Raw genomic sequence first — 22,793 nt, forward strand, 5'->3', positions numbered from 1 at the left:
GTTGCATTGACTAAAAAATACGGAAGCATCCTTTTTTCGTGTATAAAGTAGCTCAGTAATTGCACGGTTAATACAAAACGTCCTAAAGGTCCCGTTCATTAAACCAAAAATAAAAAACACGTCATCAGCATAGGCGAATATAAAATCTAACTACACCCCCAGTCCAGTGTCCAAATCTTAGAATCGTCCCTGGTCAACCCCAAATGTCAAATTCCTGGACGGTGGGCTGTATGTAATTCATTTCAGGAAGTGAGTTATGTAGTTTGATCTAAAAAGGGCTGGCAAACCACAAGAACTATGACCACATATGGTATATTAACGACGAAAAACTGGCAGCTCACACTAGCTTTAAAACGAAAACCCAACATCACGATTGTTGTTTGATTTTTGCTTCGTAAAATAGATTTCTGAATACAAAGTAATCATAAAACATTGATGTGCGCCTCTGCGATGGGCTGGCCCCCCATCCTGGGTTGTTCCCTGCCTCGTGCCCATTGCTTCCGGGATAGGCTCCGGACCCCCCGCGACCCAGTAGGATAAGTGGTTTGGAAAATGGATGGATGGGTGGATGATGTGCGCCTGGTAGTTCAATAGCTGTCAAATTATTCGAAACTTCACAGGTAACATTATCAGACTCGAGCGGCTTGGTGGGTAGCAGTGCTGGTGACTTTATAAGTGTATGGCTTTGTGAGCTAACGACTCTGCGCATGATCGAAAGGTTGCGGGTTCAAATCCCCTGGGGGATTTCACCATTACGTGTAAATAAAATGTAATATTGGCTTCATTTCCCTCTGTTGTGTGGGGTTTTTTTCTGGGTATTTCAGATTCTTCCCATGCCGTTAGGTTAACTGTTGTCTGGAAATTTCCCATAGAGTTTGAGTGTGTGTATGTATTTGCCCTGTGATTGACTGGTGTCCTGTCTGGGTTATAACACAACCATATGCCCTATCCTGCCTAGTATAGGCTCCAGGCAGCAATGTCACCCTGACTGGAATAAAACAGATTTTTAGACAATAAGATGTTAAATGCAGGATACCATGGGTATGCTACTTTTCACTCCTCATACAACCCACCGAATAACAAATGAAATATTACCACACAGTTAAAATGTAATCCCTAGTGGGGAAACACTGTGCTGTCGTATTAAGACTTGCTTGCCGCAAATTTAGAATATTAGATGTGTATATATGTTTAACTTGTTTTTGGATTTATGAAGAGGGCATTTGCGTCCACTGAAAAGAAAAAAAAAACACAACGTAAGTCTGAAAGTAGGCCTAACTGACCAAAGCAAAACCAGGCGAATTGTTTAACCTTCTGCCGGTATCTCGAAATAAAAATAAACATGAAATCAGATGGTCTTTTCAAGGGCTATTATTAAAGAGCACGTTCCTTTTTTTAGAACTAGTGTCTCTTTCGTTCCTGCCACTGTGATTCTTTAGTCTGTCGGTTATTACAAAATATGTATAAAATGATGAATTCATTATCTTTCCCCTCCGGAAGTTTGTAGTAGCTACTCTGTATACATGCATAGTGCACGGATGAGCAAGCATGCATTCCGGATGTTTTGAGTACACAAGAAAAGAATCACGAGCGTAGTTTTTCCGAAGAGCTAGGTTTATTGAAAAAAAAATGTAAGGATTGCATTCCATTGCACTACTGACACTAAATCAAACCATGTAGTGTTATTGGTCATTTTTTGATATGAATAAGGTTAACTGATTTTAGCGCTGACCCTTACAGGTAAGGTATATACATATTTTTTGTGTCAAATCTCCAGTGACTGACATTCATTCATTACTCACGGACTGTTTAGTTTGATTGTAGCATTCGTGTTTCGAAATTCGTTCACCGACATCACTTTCTTGGTTGTATTACGCTTTTCTCTTCCTTATCACTGTAATTACTGTAGCTTTTATTATAAACTTGAACAGGCATTTTTATGATTTTTTATTCTGAAGCATGCCGAAGGATTGACAGTTTCTGCATAGTAATGGCTATACAAGTGCCAATATAGATTCCTTTAGAAAATACACACATATATACATACGTACATAGGATTATTTACACAAAGGCAGAGTGAAAAATACTACTGTTCAGAACGTAAGTGCTTACGACGGCTGCATGACCCGAAAAAAAGGGAAGTGTTAGCAAAGCATTGTGCCGTTCGCTGAATGGCCATCACTCATCCACGAGATGGCGCCACAGTCGATGCCATTAAAGACTTCAGGGCGAACTCAAACTTGTGGAAATCATTTTCAAAGTTTAAGGTGTACTTTGGCGTCGTTTTCTATCAGGGGGAAGAAATGTCATTCAGTATCCAACGCGCAGGACGAGAAACACGCTCTATCTACAGTGTAGCATCGCACAAAGAACTTACAATTTTATATCATATAATGAGTGAAAAAAGCCAAAATTCCACATGGTGATTTTTTTTCTTCAAACGGTGCTTGTATCAGTGTAGAGGTAGGTGGTAGTGTGGCAGTGATTAAAAAACAAGGCCTTGGACCTGAGGATATGGGGTCTAAAGCAGGGTCAGAACTTAGTACATCACCCTTGAAAAAAGGTATTTTATCCCAGTTTCTCCAGTGAAAACATTTCCAATTCAGTTGTAACCATTATAACTATTACCATCAATACAGGTTAGAAGTGAATGTTACGTTAGTTCACTGAATACAAATGAACGTTATACGAGGAGAAAAATACTCATATTGCCCGAATATTCATTAAAGTCTTTTTTGAGCACTGGGGAAAACGTCAGTTGCCAAGGTTTTTGAAAAGAGGCTTACAGAGAGTAGTGTCATTCTGGTGCTTAAGGCCTTAATGAATATGGCTCATAGTCCTAATGTAAAGGTTTATGCAAGAGCAGAGGATCTTGCTCTCACCCATTTTTAATAAGTGTAAATTATGGGATAGGAAGCTTTCACTGTCCTCACAACATCTACCTGACTATTCTCTATATATAAACACCTTGGGTTCATATGCACAAATTCATCTAAATTCAAATTCTGATTTACACAAAAAACTGTATGAGGACAAGGTCTATTATATTCTGCAATGGATCATTTGCACAACTCCAGTGGAGACCAAGACTGACGCATTCACTGTTCAAGTCCTTTGTAAGTGCAACACACTTACCTGTGCTGCCCACACCTGTGATGAGCTGTTCATAGGGGTGACTTGGCGACCCAATTGCAGTGAACACAAATAAAAAAAAAAAAACCCAAAAAACTTTCATTCTAAATGACTCACCTCCTCCAAATTGCTTAATCATTACATTTATCGAATTATGGTCAAATGAAGCTTCATGAACCATTTGCTGTATTTTCGGACCCCACTAGATGGTGCTCTCTGTTCAAAAAAGAGCTGAAAGTATGCTCCAAGCTTTATTTGGCCATCACTAGCCGTCACTATCCTATATCATGAAGTTCTTTTTTAATTAATCTTTTTTTTGTAGTTCATAGGGATTGAATTATGTGGAAGAATATACTTCAGAAAATATTGCAGGTGGACACAAAATACCACTTGAATCCATTTTTTTCAGCAATAGTTCAAACACAGATTGCAAATTAATGAGTAAATCTTAAAATAATAATAATAGTTGTAGTAAGGTTTTTGTATTAACCACATTTTTTTTCATAATAGTGACAAATATTTTATATTGACTAATCCTGAGTTTATTTGCCACCTACCTGTGTTTTCCTTCAAGCAAGCTTCTCTTTAGCAGAAAGGGAATGAGATAAATTGTGACATTGGCAGCTCGTATTTCAGGTCTGCTACTTTCTTTTCTCCCATTCTTGACTTTTTTTTCATTTCCAGAATATCTGCCACATTTCCATGATTTGTTGAAATAAAGCCATAAAAAAAAACAATCTAATAAATGCCAATAAACACTTACAGTAACTCAATCTACCTACCCGTCGATGATAATATTTTAGGTACTAACTCGTCTGCATGAAAGTCATTACCAGATGGTTGCTCTAACTTTTCCTGCTGTGTGTCTTTTTGACCAGTCGATAAGAAGTCAGTGGCTATACGTTTCCTCGAAAGGCCAAAGCAAAAAGCAAAAGCCACAAGAACCGGCCAGAAGCTTGAGGACGGTGTTTCTTCATGACAGTGTTCAGGCTTTCGGTTTTTGCTGATGAAGCAGAACCAGAGATACATGTAGCTTAAGGACTACCTACATTATTTGTGCCCTTAAAGGTTTTTTAAAGATTTTGTGGCACCAGCAGACTCTCACTGTGGGTTCACACTGACTAGGCCACTATGTTTACATGACTACACATATTAGTACATACACTGCTCCCCAGAACAGGGCAGCCAGACGCTGCTGTCCAGGGCTGTGTCTGCTGAAAGAAGATTATTCTTTGCTTTGACTGCATGAGCAACGAATGACATACTTAAAGGCTCCTATTATGCTCATATTCATAATATTATTTCAGAGTCTCCTAGAATAGATTTACATGCTCCGTTGTTCCAAAAACACATTATTTTTCTCATACTGTACACCTCTATTCACTCTCTCTGTAACTGTGTCTTTAAGCCCCATGCCCAAGGAGCCCAATGGGCTGATTGGTCAGCTTGGCCCACACGTTCCGCCCATCTTGCAGTCTGCAAACAGGACCTTGCAGGTAGGTGGCCAATAAGGATTGCGTTATGAGGTGACCTCGCCATGTTACGGAAGTAAAGGGCTTTAATTCCAATACGGTGTTTCAGGCAGATTAGACAGAAGTGGATTTTGTAGTGAGAGTTACTCCCTTTGGCATGTCCTTTGGGCCTTAAGACTTTGCAGGCTGTTTACATGCACATAAAACTACATAACACACTAAATGAAAGAGAAAAACATAATAGGGCCTCTATAACCCAGAGATATAGGCCAAACAAGCCAATCCTTTTGGACTGACCAACATGTGAAAACACCTTGCTATTGTTCTCTGGTTCAGCATAGTGCAGGAAGAATCAGGTCTCTAAGGTTTTACACAAGATTTACACAAGGAACTTGATATGTTCACTAGGATTCATGCCTTCTGTCCATCGGGCAGAGAAGAAGCATGCTATGAATGGGGATCGGATCAAGACAGAGCCTGACCACCCCTTACTGCACACATTACATTGCGCATAGGCCATAGCAAGCGGCCTCGCAGGCCGACTCAACGCCACCCAGTGTTAGGCCAGCTAACACCCAACACAGGGTTCGGAAGCGCCATGGACACAAAGATATAGTGTTAGAAATTTTCAGTGCAAGACGTAATGGCTACTATTATATATATTTCTTTTACGTACTCCAACGCTGAACACAGCAGTAAAGGGAAATTCTATACTGTAGGCCACCTCACTGGTTAAGGACGGCACCAGTGAAAGGACTGACCAGTATTCAGAATCATCTAAATATGTTGCAAGCTTAACGCTTGCAATCTGGTGCTGCTTCTTTGCATGGTAACTGAAGCTGGTACGAGGGAAGCCCCAGCGTGTCAGTCACGAGAGGCACGTCTCCTCTCAGCAGTGCGAAGCACATCCCAGCAGGTAAGAGTGTGTTCCTCCCCACGTTCCCCAATGGCCTTTCCTAGGGGGTAGGTCAGGCATCGCACCCTTAGCTCCCTGGGTCTGAGCCATGTCTCTGCGGAGTCCGTGAGTCCAGGGCTGCAGGTTGCTCGGGCAGCGATAGCCTACGTTGGTACTCGTGGTCCATGGACACCACCGTCATCCCAATCCCCGGGGGATCTGCGGGGGTGGGCAGGTACCATACGGGGCTGACTCCTGGGGAATCTGTGAAAGACTCCTGAGTCTCGGGTGTGATGTCAAACGACTGGGGATCCAAGATCTGGGAGAAGAATGAGTGAAGGAAAACAAGATTATTAGGAAAGAATAGGGGAAGGAACTGGCAGAGCACTGAACAGCGAGCCACTAATCACCAACAGGGAGCAAGTGTCAGGAACAATTAATGAAGACCTGTCCTTCATCATGAAGTGTAGGACATTTCTGCTAATTGTTACGATCTTGTTAGGTTGCTCGGATGGCTCCGCCCCTTTTTTTGTATTTCTGTTTGTGTGTTGCAAGGTGGTGGGGAGATGGGTGGTGCTTCTGTTAATGGGAGGGGCTATAAGAAGCACGGTTCAGCATGGATGGGGATCGTTCGTTCTCACACCTGCTCAAATGGGGAGCGCTCTTAAGGAACTGCCTTAAAACCGGCATCCTTCTGGGGAATCACCGTTGCCTTTGTTATGCTAATGATTGTACGATTTTGTTTGTTTACTTTCCTTTAGATATATAAATATTTACTTTAACTTATTGTTATATGGGTTGTTTCTTTTTTTATGTCAATAAATTCATTTGGAGGTGAAGGCTACGGTATGGTTTCCCTTTTCATGTTGGGACTGTTTGAGGTTAGCAGTGGTAACGCTAATAAAATGAGTTAATATGACTCACTTATGCTTAACAAGCATATTGAGTGCAAAGGGGAGTGTCGTGGCTCATTATGTCATTAAATTCATCTGTGATTTGTGCCACAGTGGCCCTTCTGTTCTTACTGTATGCACCACATGAGAAAGTCTTCGTTCACATCTCACATCCACCAGTCCTGGCTTTTCCCTCCTCTCTTCCCTTCACTGACTGTGAGCTCCCACCAGCCCTGCGCTATCAGACGTGCTTTGACCCTGTCATCTGGCCATATCAATGGCCTTTATCCAGACCAATCAGGCCTATACTCCTACTCATAACCGCAATCTTTTGTCTCATTCTGTGTATTATCAGCATAAATATAATCTCACAAGTCATTCTTATTATATGTTAACCTATTGTCAACCCAGTTAAATGCAATTAATTAGGACAGGGGTTTTCTGCAACAAAAAGTAGCATTCACAAGAGATTTGGGTTTTGATCAGGTTATTTTAATTATGGACCAATTGAAATATGTTATATTACACAGTTGAATATTTGTAAATTTCACCGTGTAATAAGGCTACTTGAATACATTAATATGTTTGAAAAAAGCTTTGTTTGGTTTGTTTAATAGGGCAAAACACCTATATTTGTGAACCTTCACATACCAGTGGAAGTGAAGTCAAGGTATCAGGCTCCAACGGAGAAACAGGCTGCATGAGCCTCTCCCCAGGCCTGGGGCAAGGAGAAGACTGGGGGGGTGAGGATACTGTGCTGTAGGCTGGGGGCACCAAGACCATCTGCTTCTGCAGCAGCTGCATGATGGTGCCAATGTCAACCGACATCCGTGTCTCCAACCTGCAAGTAAATGAGGAGAGTTTGGCGCACTGGGATGGTCAGTTACTAAATCCCAGCTGAAGAGGAGGTGGCTTGGGGCACTGGGATGGTCAGTTACTAAATCCCAGCTGAAGAGGAGGTGGCTTGGGGCACTGGGATGGTCAGTTACTAAATCCCAGCTGAAGAGGAGGTGGCTTGGGGCACTGGGATGGTCAGTTACTAAATCCCAGCTGAAGAGGAGGTGGCTTGGGGCACTGGGATGGTCAGTTACTAAATCCCAGCTGAAGAGGAGGTGGCTTGGCGCACTGGGATGGTCAGTTACTAAATCCCAGCTGAAGAGGAGGTGGCTTGGGGCACTGGGATGGTCGGTTACTAAATCCCAGCTGAAGAGGAGGTGGCTTGGCGCACTGGGATGGTCAGTTACTAAATCCCAGCTGAAGAGGAGGTGGCTTGGGGCACTGGGATGGTCGGTTACTAAATCCCAGCTGAAGAGGAGGTGGCTTGGCGCACTGGGATGGTCAGTTACTAAATCCCAGCTGAAGAGGAGGTGGCTTGGGGCACTGGGATGGTCGGTTACTAAATCCCAGCTGAAGAGGAGGTGGCTTGGGGCACTGGGATGGTCGGTTACTAAATCCCAGCTGAAGAGGAGGTGGCTTGGGGCACTGGGATGGTCGGTTACTAAATCCCAGCTGAAGAGGAGGTGGCTTGGGGCACTGGGATGGTCATTGTGTTTGTATTTTTACATACAGATTCTAGACCCCCGCGACCTTGAATAGGAGAAGGGCTTACAGAAAATGGATGGATGTATTCCAAGGACGGATTATGGGTTGTGTGGGCCCCTGGGCAAAATGTTCGCGAGGGCCCCCCCCCCACCACCAGCACCACCACCACAACCATCACAATTCAAGGGCCCTTGGCAGCCAAACGCCCTCCCTATAGGGTCAGGGGCCCTTGTAGGCAGAGGATCAAAGAATGTAGGCCCTCTAAAATAGACAAACGAAAATACATTGTTGATAAGCGTTGCAAATTGTTTTGGGCTAGGGGCCCCACGGGCCCCCTGCACCCCAAGGGCCCCTGGGCAGCGGCCCTGCTGGCCCGGTCCGTAATCCGTCCCTGATGTATTCATGTATTTTTACTCTGGTGTGGAAGAAAAGCTCCTAATGGTTGTCTGTTTATCCCTATAACCCTGAGATGCCTCCCTGTCCTGTGTTTAATCCCACAGCTTAGTCATGTAGCTCAGCTGGTGAAAATACCCCAGCATCACTAGTACAAGAAAAACGAGGGGCCCACACTGCTGGGGGGGGCAGCCGACAACGGCATCCTGATGTTTCCATCCTCACTTCTGTCAGACACTGTGGCTCATATTCCCTGAAAGAGTCCTATGATTTCATCTGAATGAGACCTAAGTGATGACAGCCCACTGAGAAGATCCTTCTGAAGTAGCCACACACCATATGGTCTCATGAAAATTACTGTAGTCCACGAGCAGCGATTTTATGCTGACGCGGCGACGGGACAGGAACCCCAGCAAAGACTTTTTCACCTGTGGAGCTGTTGCTGAAGCAGGTCCAGCCGGTTCTCCAGCTCGCTGCGTTGCTGCCGACTGATGCTGCGCATCGGGATGTTATGCGAAGGCGGGGGGGGCCGCGCTGCGGTGGGGGAGCTCCTGATATTGCCGCGTACGGCTTTCGCCCCAGAAGCTGAAGATGCTGGTGACTCCAGAGAGAGCACCTGTTCAGGAAGAACACTCAGCAGAGTCACATTAGGAGCTTTGTCACCGAAGTTCAGGAACCTGGTTTCTGGTTCCAAATTCCTGGGCTCTCTGGACCACTTTCCTGGCCACTATCGTGTGTAGCTTTCCTACCGCACAACAAAAACTGTGACTTTTATGCTGAGTAATAGGGAGGGGTATTTCAGGCAGAATTACTCATCGTATTTTGCCAGTGATTATTTGAATAATCACTTTTAACGTTTACTCCGGTTTCCCCTCACAGTCCAAAGACATGCTGAGGCTAATTGGAGTTACTAAATTACCCATAGGTGTGCGTGTGTGAGTGAATGGTGTGTGAATGTGCCCTGTGATGGGCTGGCCCCCCATCCTGGGTTGTTCCCTGCCTTGTGCCCATTGCTTCCGGGATAGGCTCCGGACCCCCCGCGACCCAGTAGGATAAGCGGTTTGGAAAATGGATGGATGGATAAATTAAATGGTAACTCCAATTAAACTGAAGAGCTCGCCAAAGTGCAGTAGCATACAATAACATTTACTGTATCAGCCTGTGCTTTAAGCAGTTACAGCAAATGGTGATTTATTTCCTTTCAACAACACAATCCTAGCGAAACTTCTCTGGCTCATAGACTTCTTCTTTAATAATTCACATAAATATAACAATATAACAATCACATAAATATATAAGGAAACATTAACAGTCGCCCTGCCAGGTGGCAGCAGGCTGCCGTAATCTGCTGGCCGGACTTAATAATGAATTATAAAATGTCGGGTGCTGTATAACAGCATATACACTGGGTCGGTGCTTTAAGACCCGTTATAAGTAGAGTTGCCAGCCCACCCATGTTTTACGGGATCATCCTCTATCGTAAAATAAAATGCTGTGTTTCTTTTTAATTATGCTGCTCTTTGTTTTATATGTGCAGCACATCTACCAGCATTAAAAAGTCCTTCTGTTTTGGGCCTAGCTGGACTGAGCAAGGCCCGTGTGTGTGTGTGTCCCGCAAGGTTAGGTGAGGCTCACCTGAGAGTGCGTTACAGCTGTTGCCACCGCGGGGATCCCCATCCCCCTCCAGGGTATCGTTGAGGGTAGGGTGCATGGACTGACCCTGCGGGAGCTCCAACAAGGGCAGGGGAGCAGTGGGGACAGAGATGATAGAGTCGTCCCCCTCATCTCCACTGGAGTGAGAGGGGGAGGAGACCAAATTCGGGGGCCCCTTCCACTCCATGCTGTGGCCCTCCAGCCGACTGCTGGTTGGGCGCCGCCTAGCCTGGCGGACGAGCTGCTGCGATGGCTTGTCCCTCCCTGTTTCCGCAGCATCTGTTAGGAAAGAATGCGGAAGGCCTGGAATGACAAAGCACTGCAGGCCTTGTCAGGCAGACGGCCCCAAACGACGCGCTACCTCGGTCAGTCCTGCGGCGGAACGACAGCTTGCGGCGGCGTTGGCGGTTAAAGCTGCCTCCATCCGAGTCGTCACTGCTAGTGGATCCAGGAATCATATTTGTCTGCATGGGGAGCCCGAGAAAAATGGTCCAGTAGGTTATGTAACTATGGTACAGAGGGTGGCATTTTTGGTATAATGGACTGATATTCTATTTCCATCCAGGGTGTCCCCGGCCTTGTGCCCTTTGGGACAAATTGCAGGCTTTCTGCAACCCTGTACTGGATAAGACGCTACAGAGCATGGATATGATGATATTTAGTAACCTAGTTTTATATAATGCAATTTATAATTCCCATCCATCCATCCATCCATCCACCTTCGAACTGCTTTTCAAGTAGTGTCACAGGGAAATTTTTTTCAGTATGTGCAGGATATTTTTCCAGATGAATTCCGCTGAAATGCCCTGCTGTCCTGTCCCACAGGGCCTCTCCTGGACCTTTCTTTTCTCATTACTTGAAACCCACTCATGGTCTTACACCAACGGATGCTCAATACCTCAAACCAACTCTATCATTACACGTAAAAAAAGCCGGGCTCACGTCGCGTAGGTTGAATGTGATCTCCAGGTTGCTCCAGAAGTGGTCAGAGAATTCAGGGTACATGTCCAGGACCTCCAGAACATCCTCTCGGTGGATCTTGTGCAGGTCACAGTAGGTTAGCGCTCTCACGTCTGCGTTGGACTTCCCTGGGCGTGCGTACAGATTAATGGGCTCACCAAATATATCGTTCTTCCCTGCGGGAAAGAAGGGATGGAAGGATAGTAACATTCAGCTTTCATAGAAGATATATACATACACATTAAACTCATATAAAAGCCTCCAGAAATGGTTACTTGGTTTTAATGTCAATATTTATTACATTTATAATCACCAGAAAAATTGTATATTTATTAGGACGGAGAAATCTATTGTTAATGCATAGCATTCCTTTTAAAGTTCGTTTTAAAGAATTATTTCTTTGATGCATGCAGTATTTTGATAGCCAAATGAGGGAATAGTACGAGCAAAGATTTTTAAGAGAGACCTATAATAACATGAGAGTTTAGGTTATGATGCTGCACAGAATCCCAGAAGGCAAAGTTAAAATCAAATCATTTCAGTTCGGGTCTCACTAGGAAGTTGACATTAAATGTTTAATTTGATTTTTTTTTTTTAAAAAGCCAAACGGAGGCATATAGAGGACAAAATATCGTAATTTGCAGTGTTTGTTTTATTTTACTGAGGGCTTATGCATTAAAGCTTAAGTTTTTTCTTGATATTAAGTGCATTTTCAGTGGCTGTAAAGCTTCTGTTTTTAGAGGCATTAGCCAAATTGGTTTTAGATTTTAGAATATCATGCGGATGCTATTAAAACGAGAGTTGATCTGCCTGCTGAGTACCTGTGATTATATGTACATGTGGTATATGCCATTAATCGCCAAGATGTGAGATTAAGAGAAGATAATCGTTAGACATCCCTACTTATCAGCCCCTGCCGTCTCTTGACATATTACCATCTCTGCATCTAACCTTTTTAAAAATACTGGAATTCAGCTGATGCTTGGTTATAAGCAGTATTGCCGTAGGAAATGGATAATCTGTACATCACAAGTTTAAGTTAAACCATTAAACAAACGTTAGCTTAATAAATCGGTCATTCTCACTAACATGAGAATTTAATAAATAAAAAGTTCAGCCAGACAATGAAATCCAGCATTTGTGTTTTGTGCAAATTAATTTGAACCATTTCCCGCAATACGGAGCCAAAAATGAACGGACGCAGAACAGCATAATGACCAATAGATGGTGCTGTGAGCTAACATTAGCCAAGGAGCGGTAGCTGCGAGGATGCATGCTGCAGATTGAGGAAGAGCTGGTACGTCCAGGAACCTGTAACATTTAGCTCCCAGCATTCTGTCTTAAGATGATTCCTTTCCAATTTCCTGTAAAGGTTCAGTGTCACAATGATGTTGGCCAGGCGCACCATGTTTGGAGGCTTCCTCCAGGATAAAACAGTTTTATGAACAGACTAACCGGGAATCACGCTAGAATAACCCAATTTAATATGTAATATCTAGAAATGAGCTGTTACCCAGGATGGCCACCACTACATCCTCACGCAGGATCTCGATGGAGCCGCGGGAGATGAAGTACAGGGCAGTGATGACATCGCCGGCGTGCACCAGGGTGTCGCCGGGCGGAGCGTGCGTGGTCTTGAACTTCACGGCCAGGGCACGTAGGCAGCCTTTAGTAGAGCCCCTGAAGGCCTTGCAGTTCTGCAGCAGTGTGCGGTTTAGGTGCAGGCAGATGTCAGCCTGCAGGCACTCGGGGAAGCCCTTCAGCACCTGGTAGGGATGGAGATCCATAGCAAGGCACCTCTTACACCAAGGCCCAAGAGCACGAAGAACCAGGTCTGGAAAAGGCCTTTTTACAGTCATATGAATGGAAAGGATTCAACGATCATCAGAATGTCACGTCATCAGTGACGACATCATCTGGATCAGACTGTGAGGGACAAATCAACTCAGCCCTCCCGTTTTATTAAGCACAATCTGGCATAATGGCCTTTCTCCTGTGTGCTGGACACTTTCCACCCTTCAGATTGTGATGTCATTAAAACACTGTTATCACAACACATATATATCAATGAAGCTGGAATAACCAACTTTATTCTTAACATTTTACTAATTCTAGAACAATATACAAAAAAATAAATAAATGCTGTATGTGTCACCAAACATTTGGACTCTTTTACCTCCTAAATATTACTATTATTATTCAGACAGGACACTGTATCTCAGGATCATTGCCATTTAAAAAGTCGAAGGAACATTTTTTTTCAAATTTCAAAAACGTAGCAGCACCCGGCCGCTCTCACCGCGTTCATGTCGATCCCGTTGGTGTAGGACCAGGCGTGCTGGAAGTACTCCTCCAGGCGCTGGCGAAGGGGGTTGGGGATCTGGTGGAAGCGGATGAACTCCCGAACCCGCAGCATCTGCGTGTGGTAGCGCGCCGTGCCCGAGTACAGCCGCTGGATGATGGCCGACACGTTGCCGAAGATGCTGGCGTACATCAGGGCTGCCCAGTGGGGTAGAGAGAGATGAGGTCAGCGTGTCCTCTCATTGCCTGCTGGTGGAAGGGGAACTGGAGCAAGAGCTAGAGCGGCCGTCAACATCCTGGTGATTTATTTAAAAAAAAAAAAACCATAGCAATTTGGTAATTCACAATAACATTGCCTACTTAAAATAATGCGATCCAATGGAATTAACTGTCTATTAGACTTGGGAATGAAATGTCAGAAAACAAGCATTGCATGTCCATCAGCAAGGCAAATTTTTATGGATTATTTTGTGAAGATGCTGGTTACTTTAGAAGAACCATTTACCAGCAGCTTTTTGTTTTCCGTACATTTTTCAGTAATTTGGACACGATTGATGACTTTAAACAGTGCATGGAACTGGTGTTTACACTCAATGGCCACCCCATCTTGTTTGTTGGGTGCTAATTTCTTACAGGTCAGGAGTCAGTGCATCACATCCAAAGACAGCAAGCAGGTGAGTGAAGCCAAGTATTTAATGGGTGTGAATTACACTAAAGTTCTGACAGGCATAATATCTATTAGCTGATCATCGGACATGTTATAAAATCAGTCAAACGTAATTCGCATTGTGGTAACTGCGCGCTAAGAACATTGCATGCAGCTAGGTTTGTTTAACAGCCTGGCTCCTGCATTAGAACGGTTTTGAATGTCATGTATGGCCACCTGGTTTGGTCACATAACAAATAGCCCACATGGAATGGCTGAAGGTAGCCCAGGAGAGTCATGGCAACAACTTCGCTGAAAGAAGCTATTTGTTTGCATAATTGTTGGTTTGTTTGTTTGTGTTTGTTTGTTTGTTTGCAAAACTAATTTCAACAACTAGTTTTGTTGCTAAAATTGAGAAGCACATTATATTATATTCTGACTTCCTATTTTGATGAGTCATCCACAGTATGGGATCCACCAGGGTTGATACAGCAGTAACTTACAGCCAATGAGCATGACGCAGATGGAGAAGATCTTCTCCGAGTTGGTGTTCGGCGACACGTTGCCGAAGCCTACGCTGGTCAGGCTGCTGAAGGTGAAGTAGAGCGCCGTCACGTACTTGTCCTTGATCGAGGGCCCCGAGTCTCTCACTGTGTTGTTGTACGGCTTGCCGAGCTGCTCGCCCAGCGAGTCCAGCCAGCCGATCCGCGTGGAGCCATTGCGCTCCACGTTACCGATGGCGTACCAGATGCAGGCCAGCCAGTGAGCGATGAGCGCAAACGTGCACATGAGCAGGAAGAGGACAGCGGCACCGTACTCCGAGTAGCGGTCCAGCTTCCGTGCCACGCGCACCAATCGTAGGAGCCGGGCCGTCTTCAGCAGGCCAATCAGAGTGGTCGTCTAGAGAGGGAGGTATGGCAACAACAAAGCAACTGAAAAAAGGGTGTCTATAAATCACAGAAAAGCATTAAAGATATATATGAGGTTCCAGCATCAATGGCATAGCAGAAACATAATGCAGCTCCTTAACACACTAAAAAACTCTCAGATAATGAGAATCTCCATTTCTAACCATACATTGTTATTTTTTAATGACGCATTAACCACAAAGACAGCAACACAGACATAAAGGTTCTCCAGCTCTCATTCAGAGCTCAGTAATGCAGTTAAATCAGCTCAGCCAACATTTTTGGCACTGCAGTGCAGCAATTTAACTGTCCTGACATGGATTAGAGTCTAGGAAGAGATCTTAGCTGCCGAAGTTCCTTTTTGGACTAATATCTTACAGTGATTGTGATGACATATCGAAGGAGATAAATACTCACTACCATTTTTTTATTGTTATGCTGACATGTATTTTTGATGGACTCTCAACAGCGAAAGTATTTACAGAGCGTATATTTTTGACAGCTGGTTCTCTTAGCTTATTAAAGAAGTATCACTGGATCATAACATAGAAATGTTTGCGTTTCCTTTAATACGATAACAACTGAGAGCTATAAAAAATATTTAAGAGTGCTAAATGAATGACGGATTATTTTAAAACAGGGCTTTTCACTCTTTGAACTCTTTGTAGGATTGTGATTGTGTGACCAGAGTGACCCCTTTGTGGTTGTTTCATCCGGCCTACTTGACGAGAAAATTCACCTCCTCTCCGGACCGGTAGATGAGCAGGTCAAAGGGGATGGCGGCCACCATGTCGATGAGGAACCAGCCCTTGAAGTAGTGCACCGCGATGCGGCCCGGCTGGCTCACCACCTCGTCGTTGCTATTGACGTAGGTGGTGCGGAAGTTGATGACGATGTCGATGATGAACATTATGTCCACGATGAGGTCCACCACACTGAGTGTGCTGCAGGAGTAGACACAGTTCGGCAGAGCAGCCTCCTCTTGGTCATTGAGGAGGAATGCAGCAGAGTAGGGTGTGAAGATCGCTGTATAAATGACCAGCAGCAGGATGACCCAGTCCCACACGGCCTTGAAAGGACTGTAGTGCAAGATGGTCCATTTATGGATGCGAGGAGCTTGGAGCTTATACTCTGGAAGGACATCGGCGCCTAGAGACAGCACCTTGGAGACAAAAGCAGGAGCCGTGGAGACTGTGAAGATGATTATCAATATGATTTTAATCAATAACGGCCATAAGAAAATAAATAATGGCCAAACAGAAATGTGGGTAAAATACGACACATTTCTCCAATAAACGTTTTACAGAAGTAGTGACTAGTAGTGATAAAATCATAATACTCTAGGTTAGTTCTGCTTGTTTGGTTACCAGGGAAACCCAGACTGGCTACTACTGAGGTAATAAAAATGTGAGTAAATGAACACAGGGGATTGGGGCGGGGGGGGGGGGGGGGGGGGTGAAAACAATCAGCCAGCTAATACTGCTTCAAGTAATGTATCAATTATATACCATCACTGGTCGTATTCTTTAACATCTCAATGGAACTGAATGGCCTGGCTTTGCAAAATGCCAAGTCAGTTAAATATTTATGAAGATATGCATTTACTGCACTATCTCCATCTGCTCCACTGTACACACACACGTACACACACACACACACACATTAGTGGCCAGAAGTGTGGAAACACTTCCAGTTTTCAGAGATTACTGAACTTCATTGCAGTTACTCCATTTACGTATTTAATCGTCCAGTGTATGATATTTGTAAACATTCTTTGATTGTTTATAAACATTACAGCCAATATTTGTGTGGTGATTTTTAAAGTGTAATGCCAAAAATGCAAGGTGTTTCCACAATATTGGCCGCAAGTGTACGTACACATTGTGAAGCCTCTCTGAGTCGCAGGGCGACAAACCTGTGCTTTAACAGAGCCCCAAACCAAAATGGGAGGGAATTCACAAGCCATCTCTGCCAGACCGAGTCTTATATAAGACATGGGACGTCAGCACTCTCTGCTCTGTGCTGCACACCCCATGGTGGTGGTGGGGGCTGGGGGGGGGTGGGGTAGGACGGGGGAAGAAACAGCTACTCTTCAAGTGTTGCCTTCTTGGAGCATTATGCATTGTCTTACATTGCTTCTTGTAATGGATTTCGCCACTGTTTACAATCACAGAATGTTCGTAATGATATTTTTTAATATATCAGGATAGTTTGCAGTTAGAGGTTTAAATAACAGGCAGGGTCCTCTTCAGACTGACAAGCAAGTGTGAATGTGCTGTAAGTATGAGCAGTTCTGACAGGCAGCCAATTGGCTTGATGCTTTTCAGCAGCAGGGAACAGCGAAGCTCTGAATTAAGCTGTACGATCTGACATTGTTGGTGTGGAGGTTAAAACATTTCGACAGCAAAATTAGTCAATGATTGGGCTCTGAAGCTTTTTACAGATTAAGATGATCTTAAATATTCAGTTTTGTTTTTTGTACAGGACAAATCGAGTGCTGGCAGACCCCACGTCTGGCACGGTGAAATGGGAAATTTCATTGGTCAAGCTACTAGATCAATGGCCAATGAGGGTTCAGTTGCCAGGTGCCTGTCCTATCTATCGCATCGTCTTCGCGGTGGGTCCATGCACATACTGTGTTCTAATCTCCCCATACCCTAACTCTGCTGGAAACTACACGCGACTGCAGACCAACAGAACTGGAGAAATACCAGCCATGTCAAATCACAGACCAATAGGTTCAAATGCAAACCCCAAAGCAAGCCAAGACACCCGAATGCAGACCAACTTCATCTAACTTCAGACCAACACATCAGACGTCAAGCAAAAACACCAAAATTCAGACCAACACATCCCAAAGCAAGAAAACAGACCAACCTCACCCAAAAACGCTTACTAAAAAGGCTTACAGGAGGGCCAGAGGAGCTGATTGGCTCAGGGCAGCAGGCTTACAGGCGGGCCAGAGGAGCTGTTTGGCTCAGGGCAGCAGGATTACAGGCGGGCCAGAGGAGCTGATTGGCTCAGGGCAGCAGGCTTACAGGCGGGCCAGCGGAGCTGATTGGCTTAGGGCAGCAGGCTTACAGGCGGGCCAGAGGAGCTGATTGGCTCAGGGCAGCAGGCTTCCAGGTGGGCCAGAGGAGCTGATTGGCTTAGGGCAGCAGGCTTACAGGTGGGCCAGAGGAGCTGATTGGCTCAGGGCAGCAGGCTTACAGGCGGGCCAGTGGAGCTGTTTGGCTCAGGGCAGCAGGCTTACAGGCGGGCCAGAGGAGCTCATTGACTCTGCTGCACACTCAAGTTCATTACAAGTGCTGGGCTCAGACCATTGGCCCAGAGATCACTGACCAGCTGCCATAACATCTGAAGTTACACAGAAACTGGGAGTTTCCACAATGACAAGTAGCCACACAACCCTCCAGTGAATTGGGGGGGCATATGAGCATAAGATGATCCTGCACACAGTAATTAATACCTGTTCTCCAGTTGTTTTTATATGCACTACGAAAAATTCTAACTAATATTTACCTACATTCATCAATAAAGCCAATGATGTCATCAATCACACCAGTCACTATCAATCCTTTCTTAACTAATTACTGATATTCCTAAAGGTTTGTGCTTTTCGACAAAATGCCGTATAAAACAAAATGAAAAAGCAGCTTGTGCGTGTTTGGGTTGTATGCACCTTGTCGTGCAGACAGTGGCCAGTGACAGAGAGCTGTGCTCTGTGCACTGGAGTTGTTTGTTTGCGAAAAGGTACACAAAGAGTGGCAATGCAGTGTGAACCACTTGCAGTACATGAGGAGTGGGAGGAAGCTGGAGACTCCGTGCCACAAACGTCAGTGTGCTGGCCACAGGGAGCCTTCACAGAGACGACGGTGGGGAAAACAAGCAAACTATGGTGTTCACTGCTTTCCATAATGTCCATTACAGATGTAGGAACCTATCCGAGCTTCAGAAAATCAACAAGCACTTCTCATGCAAGTCTAAGGATTTTCCGTGAAATGATCGAAATGCCATGGAAACACAGGCAAAATGAAACAAGAATATTTTGAAATTGGTTGTTTGCTAAGTGATAAGAAATTGCAGTTTTAGGTCGCAGGGGTTATTTATGTCGAATGGATATCTAAAAGGTAAGAGTGGTGGAATCTCTCAAAGCTCCCTTTCATTACGGCCTACTTCAAGAATCTTGGTTAGGTGTCGCGGTCTTCAGTTCCCCGTAATTGTGTACCAGGCGCTAGCTTGGGCACTGAACTGATCTGGATGCGCTTATCACATGTAACGTGACCCACGGAGCTGTTATGAGCTGGACTCTTCCACTTCACCACCTCATCCTCCCTCTGAATGAGTCATAGGTACCTCACTGGTCCTGGGCTCACGCCCAGGCGACCGTATGATTTCTCAGCCAATGCTTGAACACACTGAATTCTCAGTTTATAATGCGCTTGGATGTTTTTGGAGTCAGAGGGAAGAATATTGACGATTAGGAGTTTTTGGTGAAAAAGCGTATCCCAACTCTCTATGTGAGAAGTGTGAAATGTTTATTCTGTCTGCATATTAAGGGGTTGGCGAGAAGCATGGCTGATTCCAGAGAAAGCAGGACCCAAATTGCCGTAGCGCAGGTGTAGGACACTGAGAGGACAGCATAAAAATTAGAAGCAGCCTTTATTATTACAGAATATGGGCATCTTATGGCCTGAGCTATTATCTCATAGAATTTAGAAGTGTGAATTGACTTGTTGGGGTGGCATGGTGGTGCAGTGGTTAGCACTGTTGCCTCACACCTCTGACAGTCTCCGCCTGGGTGCGGGGTTTGCATGTTCTCCTCATGTCATCGTGGGGTTTCCTCCGGGTACTCCGGTTTCCCCACGCAGTCCAAAAACAGGCTGAGGCTAATTGGAGTTGCTAAATTGCCCATAGGAATGCTTGTGTGTGTGAATGTGCCCTATGATGGGCTGGCCCCCCATCCTGGGTTGTTCCCTGCCTCGTGCCCATTGCTTCCAGGATAAGCGGTTTGGAAAATGGATGGATGGATGGATGGAATTGATTTGTTTGGAAGTGGCTTCTTCCAGGCATCCGTCCTCCATAAGTCAGTACAGGATCAGAGTCAATATGCCATATTTTGGGACTGAGGGAGAAGATGCAGGGGTGGCACAGTAGCTCAGTAACTAGAACTGGTACCCCACAGCTCTGGAACTGGGGTTTGAGTCTCTGCCCTGGCTCCATTAGTGTGAACTTTGCACGTTCTACCCATGTCATTGTGGGCTTTCCTCAGGATTCTCCAGGTCCTCCCTCGCACAGTCCAAAAAACATGCTGACTGTCACAGAGCTGACTGTGTGCTTCATCCTGGGGGTCTGGCACATCCCACTCTACTGTGTTCTGGATTTTGTTTGACTTTTGTTCTCCAGTGTTTGTCATTTTGTCTGTTTTCTGTCAGTTCTCACATCCATGGTCCACCCTCCCTGTGTTAAGATTTGGTTCTTTTTGTACTTGTCTTTTATATCAGTCTTGTATTTCCAGCGTTGTTTAATTTTTCTAGTTCTGTGATCTATCCCTGTTCATTAGTTTCACCTGTTGCTCATATTGTGTTCTGTCTGATTGGTTGTTAAGTTAATACTTCTCTCCTGTGTCCACGTTAGCTCAGTCTGGTTTGTGCATTTAAACTTTTCCCAGTTGGTTATTAGTTTGTGTCAGAATGTGTTGATGCTCTATTTGGGTTTTCTAGTTCTGTTCCCTGCGTTGCTCTTCTCCCCTTCTTAGATGTTTTTGTCGTTGAATCGGAGCTACCAAATTACCCATATGTGTGCGTGTGAATAGTGTGTGTCCTGCAATGGTTCCCCCCCCCCCCCCCCCCCCCGACCCAAAATAGGACAAACGGGTACCAAAAATGGGTGGATTGATGGTGGATAATGAGGGACGCCGCAGCATTTTCAGCTGAGCTACTGTAAAATGCTGCCCAGATGTGCACACCGTTTGAGTTATTCTCTAGACTGAGCTGCTTACAGTAGGAGATAATTGGAAAACGCTGCACGCAGAGGAAACCCCACAATGACATGGGGAGAACATGCCAACGCCACACACCTACAGCCAGGGCAGCGATTTGAACCTCATTCCCAGAGGTGTGAAGCCACTCTGCTAACCACTGCAGGATAGATGCAAAGTTCGCACTATATATTAATATGTTGTGATTAACTACCGAGTTCAGAGGAGTTAATAAGCTCATAAATGAACTGAATTCAAGTAGCCTTCAAGTGCAATTGCAATCCATGCCATTCATTCTCCATAAGCTAATGAAAGGTTAAAGGGGGACAGGGAGACTTATATGGAAATGTATGGCAGAAATGATGATTTCACTTTATTGGCACCTCAAATGAAGGTAAAAGCTAAAACCGCTTTAACTTGCTAATGACTAAATGCACTGCTGGCTGACCCCACCGAGCTCTGGAACAGGGTCAGTGAATTGGATATAAGGAAGGATAACCGTTTTTTTTGTCCCTCGGCCTGGTTTGTGCTCTGGTTCCCATCGGGAAAGGTCAGGCTGTGGTCACAGAGCGTGGAGCCTGGCACGGTCAGTGCCCGACACCCCAGCAGTGCCAGGCAGACAGCCCAGCCCCGCGCTCCTCCATCGTGCTGAAAAATGCAATCTGTCACCCCCTGCTTCGCTCACCTCCCTCCCCCCCACCTGCCCAAGATCCCACTTGTTTCTATCCCTAGTGTCATTCTTTTTAATTACTGCAGGCTGCTGTGCAGTGCAGTGCAGTGCTGTGCTGTGCTGTATGTGCGAAGGCTCATTTTTCATTTGCTCTGACTGCAGTCCAGGTCAGTGCTATTTCCCTTGACTTACGGAACAAACTGTCACCTCACTGGCCAATGTCTTTCTTACCATTTGTACAGTGTGTCTCATTTTGAGGTCCCGTGATCCATCCAGTGACTCCAAACACAATGAAGAACAACTGTGTGCAACAGTATTTATATGAAACAAACCACACATGTTCAGCGCTCATCACATGCAACACAACTTTCCTGAGCCTGGTTATTACTGTAAACCTATCATCATGTTCCCTAGAACTGAACTTTCACAGTGTTAAAAACTTTATGTAATACTAAGCAGTACAGTCATCAGGTCATATCCTTCATATTTCAAAGTTTCCTTAGGATTCTATGAGGATTCTTTATACTACACTCCATAAAACACAGTGTGCAGTTGAAGGATGAATCTAGGCTTTCTGATCTCAATAAGAGTATCCCAGGTTGCTATATGTTTAGCGCAGGATCCACTGCATCCCTCGGGTCACACAAGGCCGGCGGTAAGGCATATGTCTCCATTACCTCTTTGTAGGTGAGTAGGAATTACGTGTACAAATTTATAAAAGTAGAAGGTATTGTAGCAGCGGTAAGATTAACACATCCCCGGATGCCTCGCCAGAGCGTGTATATAGCCCTGTGTATGTCATTGTAAATAGCCCTGTGTATGTCATTGTAAATAGCCCTGTGTATGTCATTATAAATAGCCCTTGTATTGTTATGGTTATCATGGCTAATACTATGTGGCCCGATTGTGGCGCGTGTGTTTCCCCCGTGTCTTACATGATCCCTGTCCAATCCTCACGTGTAGTGTTGTATGGTGTGGTATGGTGTATTACTGTATGGTACGGAGTGGTATGGTATGGTATGGTATGGTATGGTACGGAGTGGTATGGTATGGTATGGTACGGAGTGGTATGGTATCGTATGGTACGGAGTGGTATGGTATGGTGTGGTGTGGTGTGGTGTGGTATGGTATGGTACGGAGTAGTATGGTATGGTATGGTATGGTATGGTACGGAGTAGTATGGTATGGTATGGTATGGTATGGTATGGTGTGGTGTGGTGTGGTATGGTATGGTATGGTATGGTATGGTGTGGTGTGGTATGGTATGGTATGGTACGGAGTAGTATGGTATGGTATGGTATGGTAAGGTATGGTATGGTGTGGTGTGGTGTGGTGTGGTATGGTATGG

The 22,793-nt window shown here is 44.9% G+C and overlaps 1 protein-coding gene across 1 annotated transcript in view; it reads right to left on the reverse strand.

The window, feature by feature from the left end:
• Positions 1 to 3,370: 3,370 nt before the first annotated feature.
• The window catches only part of LOC125740735 (potassium voltage-gated channel subfamily H member 2-like), a 120,280-nt gene continuing 100,857 nt past the window's right edge, over positions 3,371 to 22,793 (reverse strand). Inside the window, 11 exon segments of the mRNA XM_049012296.1 lie at positions 3,371 to 5,818; positions 7,044 to 7,233; positions 8,756 to 8,839; positions 8,841 to 8,943; positions 9,963 to 10,259; positions 10,342 to 10,444; positions 10,923 to 11,116; positions 12,454 to 12,706; positions 13,240 to 13,439; positions 14,391 to 14,787; positions 15,535 to 15,957. Of these exon segments, the coding sequence (XP_048868253.1) occupies positions 5,588 to 5,818; positions 7,044 to 7,233; positions 8,756 to 8,839; positions 8,841 to 8,943; positions 9,963 to 10,259; positions 10,342 to 10,444; positions 10,923 to 11,116; positions 12,454 to 12,706; positions 13,240 to 13,439; positions 14,391 to 14,787; positions 15,535 to 15,957 (2,475 nt within the window). The 3' untranslated portion in view covers positions 3,371 to 5,587.

Source organism: Brienomyrus brachyistius, chromosome 4, assembly GCF_023856365.1.
Source record: "Brienomyrus brachyistius isolate T26 chromosome 4, BBRACH_0.4, whole genome shotgun sequence".
Lineage (NCBI taxonomy): Eukaryota > Metazoa > Chordata > Actinopteri > Osteoglossiformes > Mormyridae > Brienomyrus > Brienomyrus brachyistius.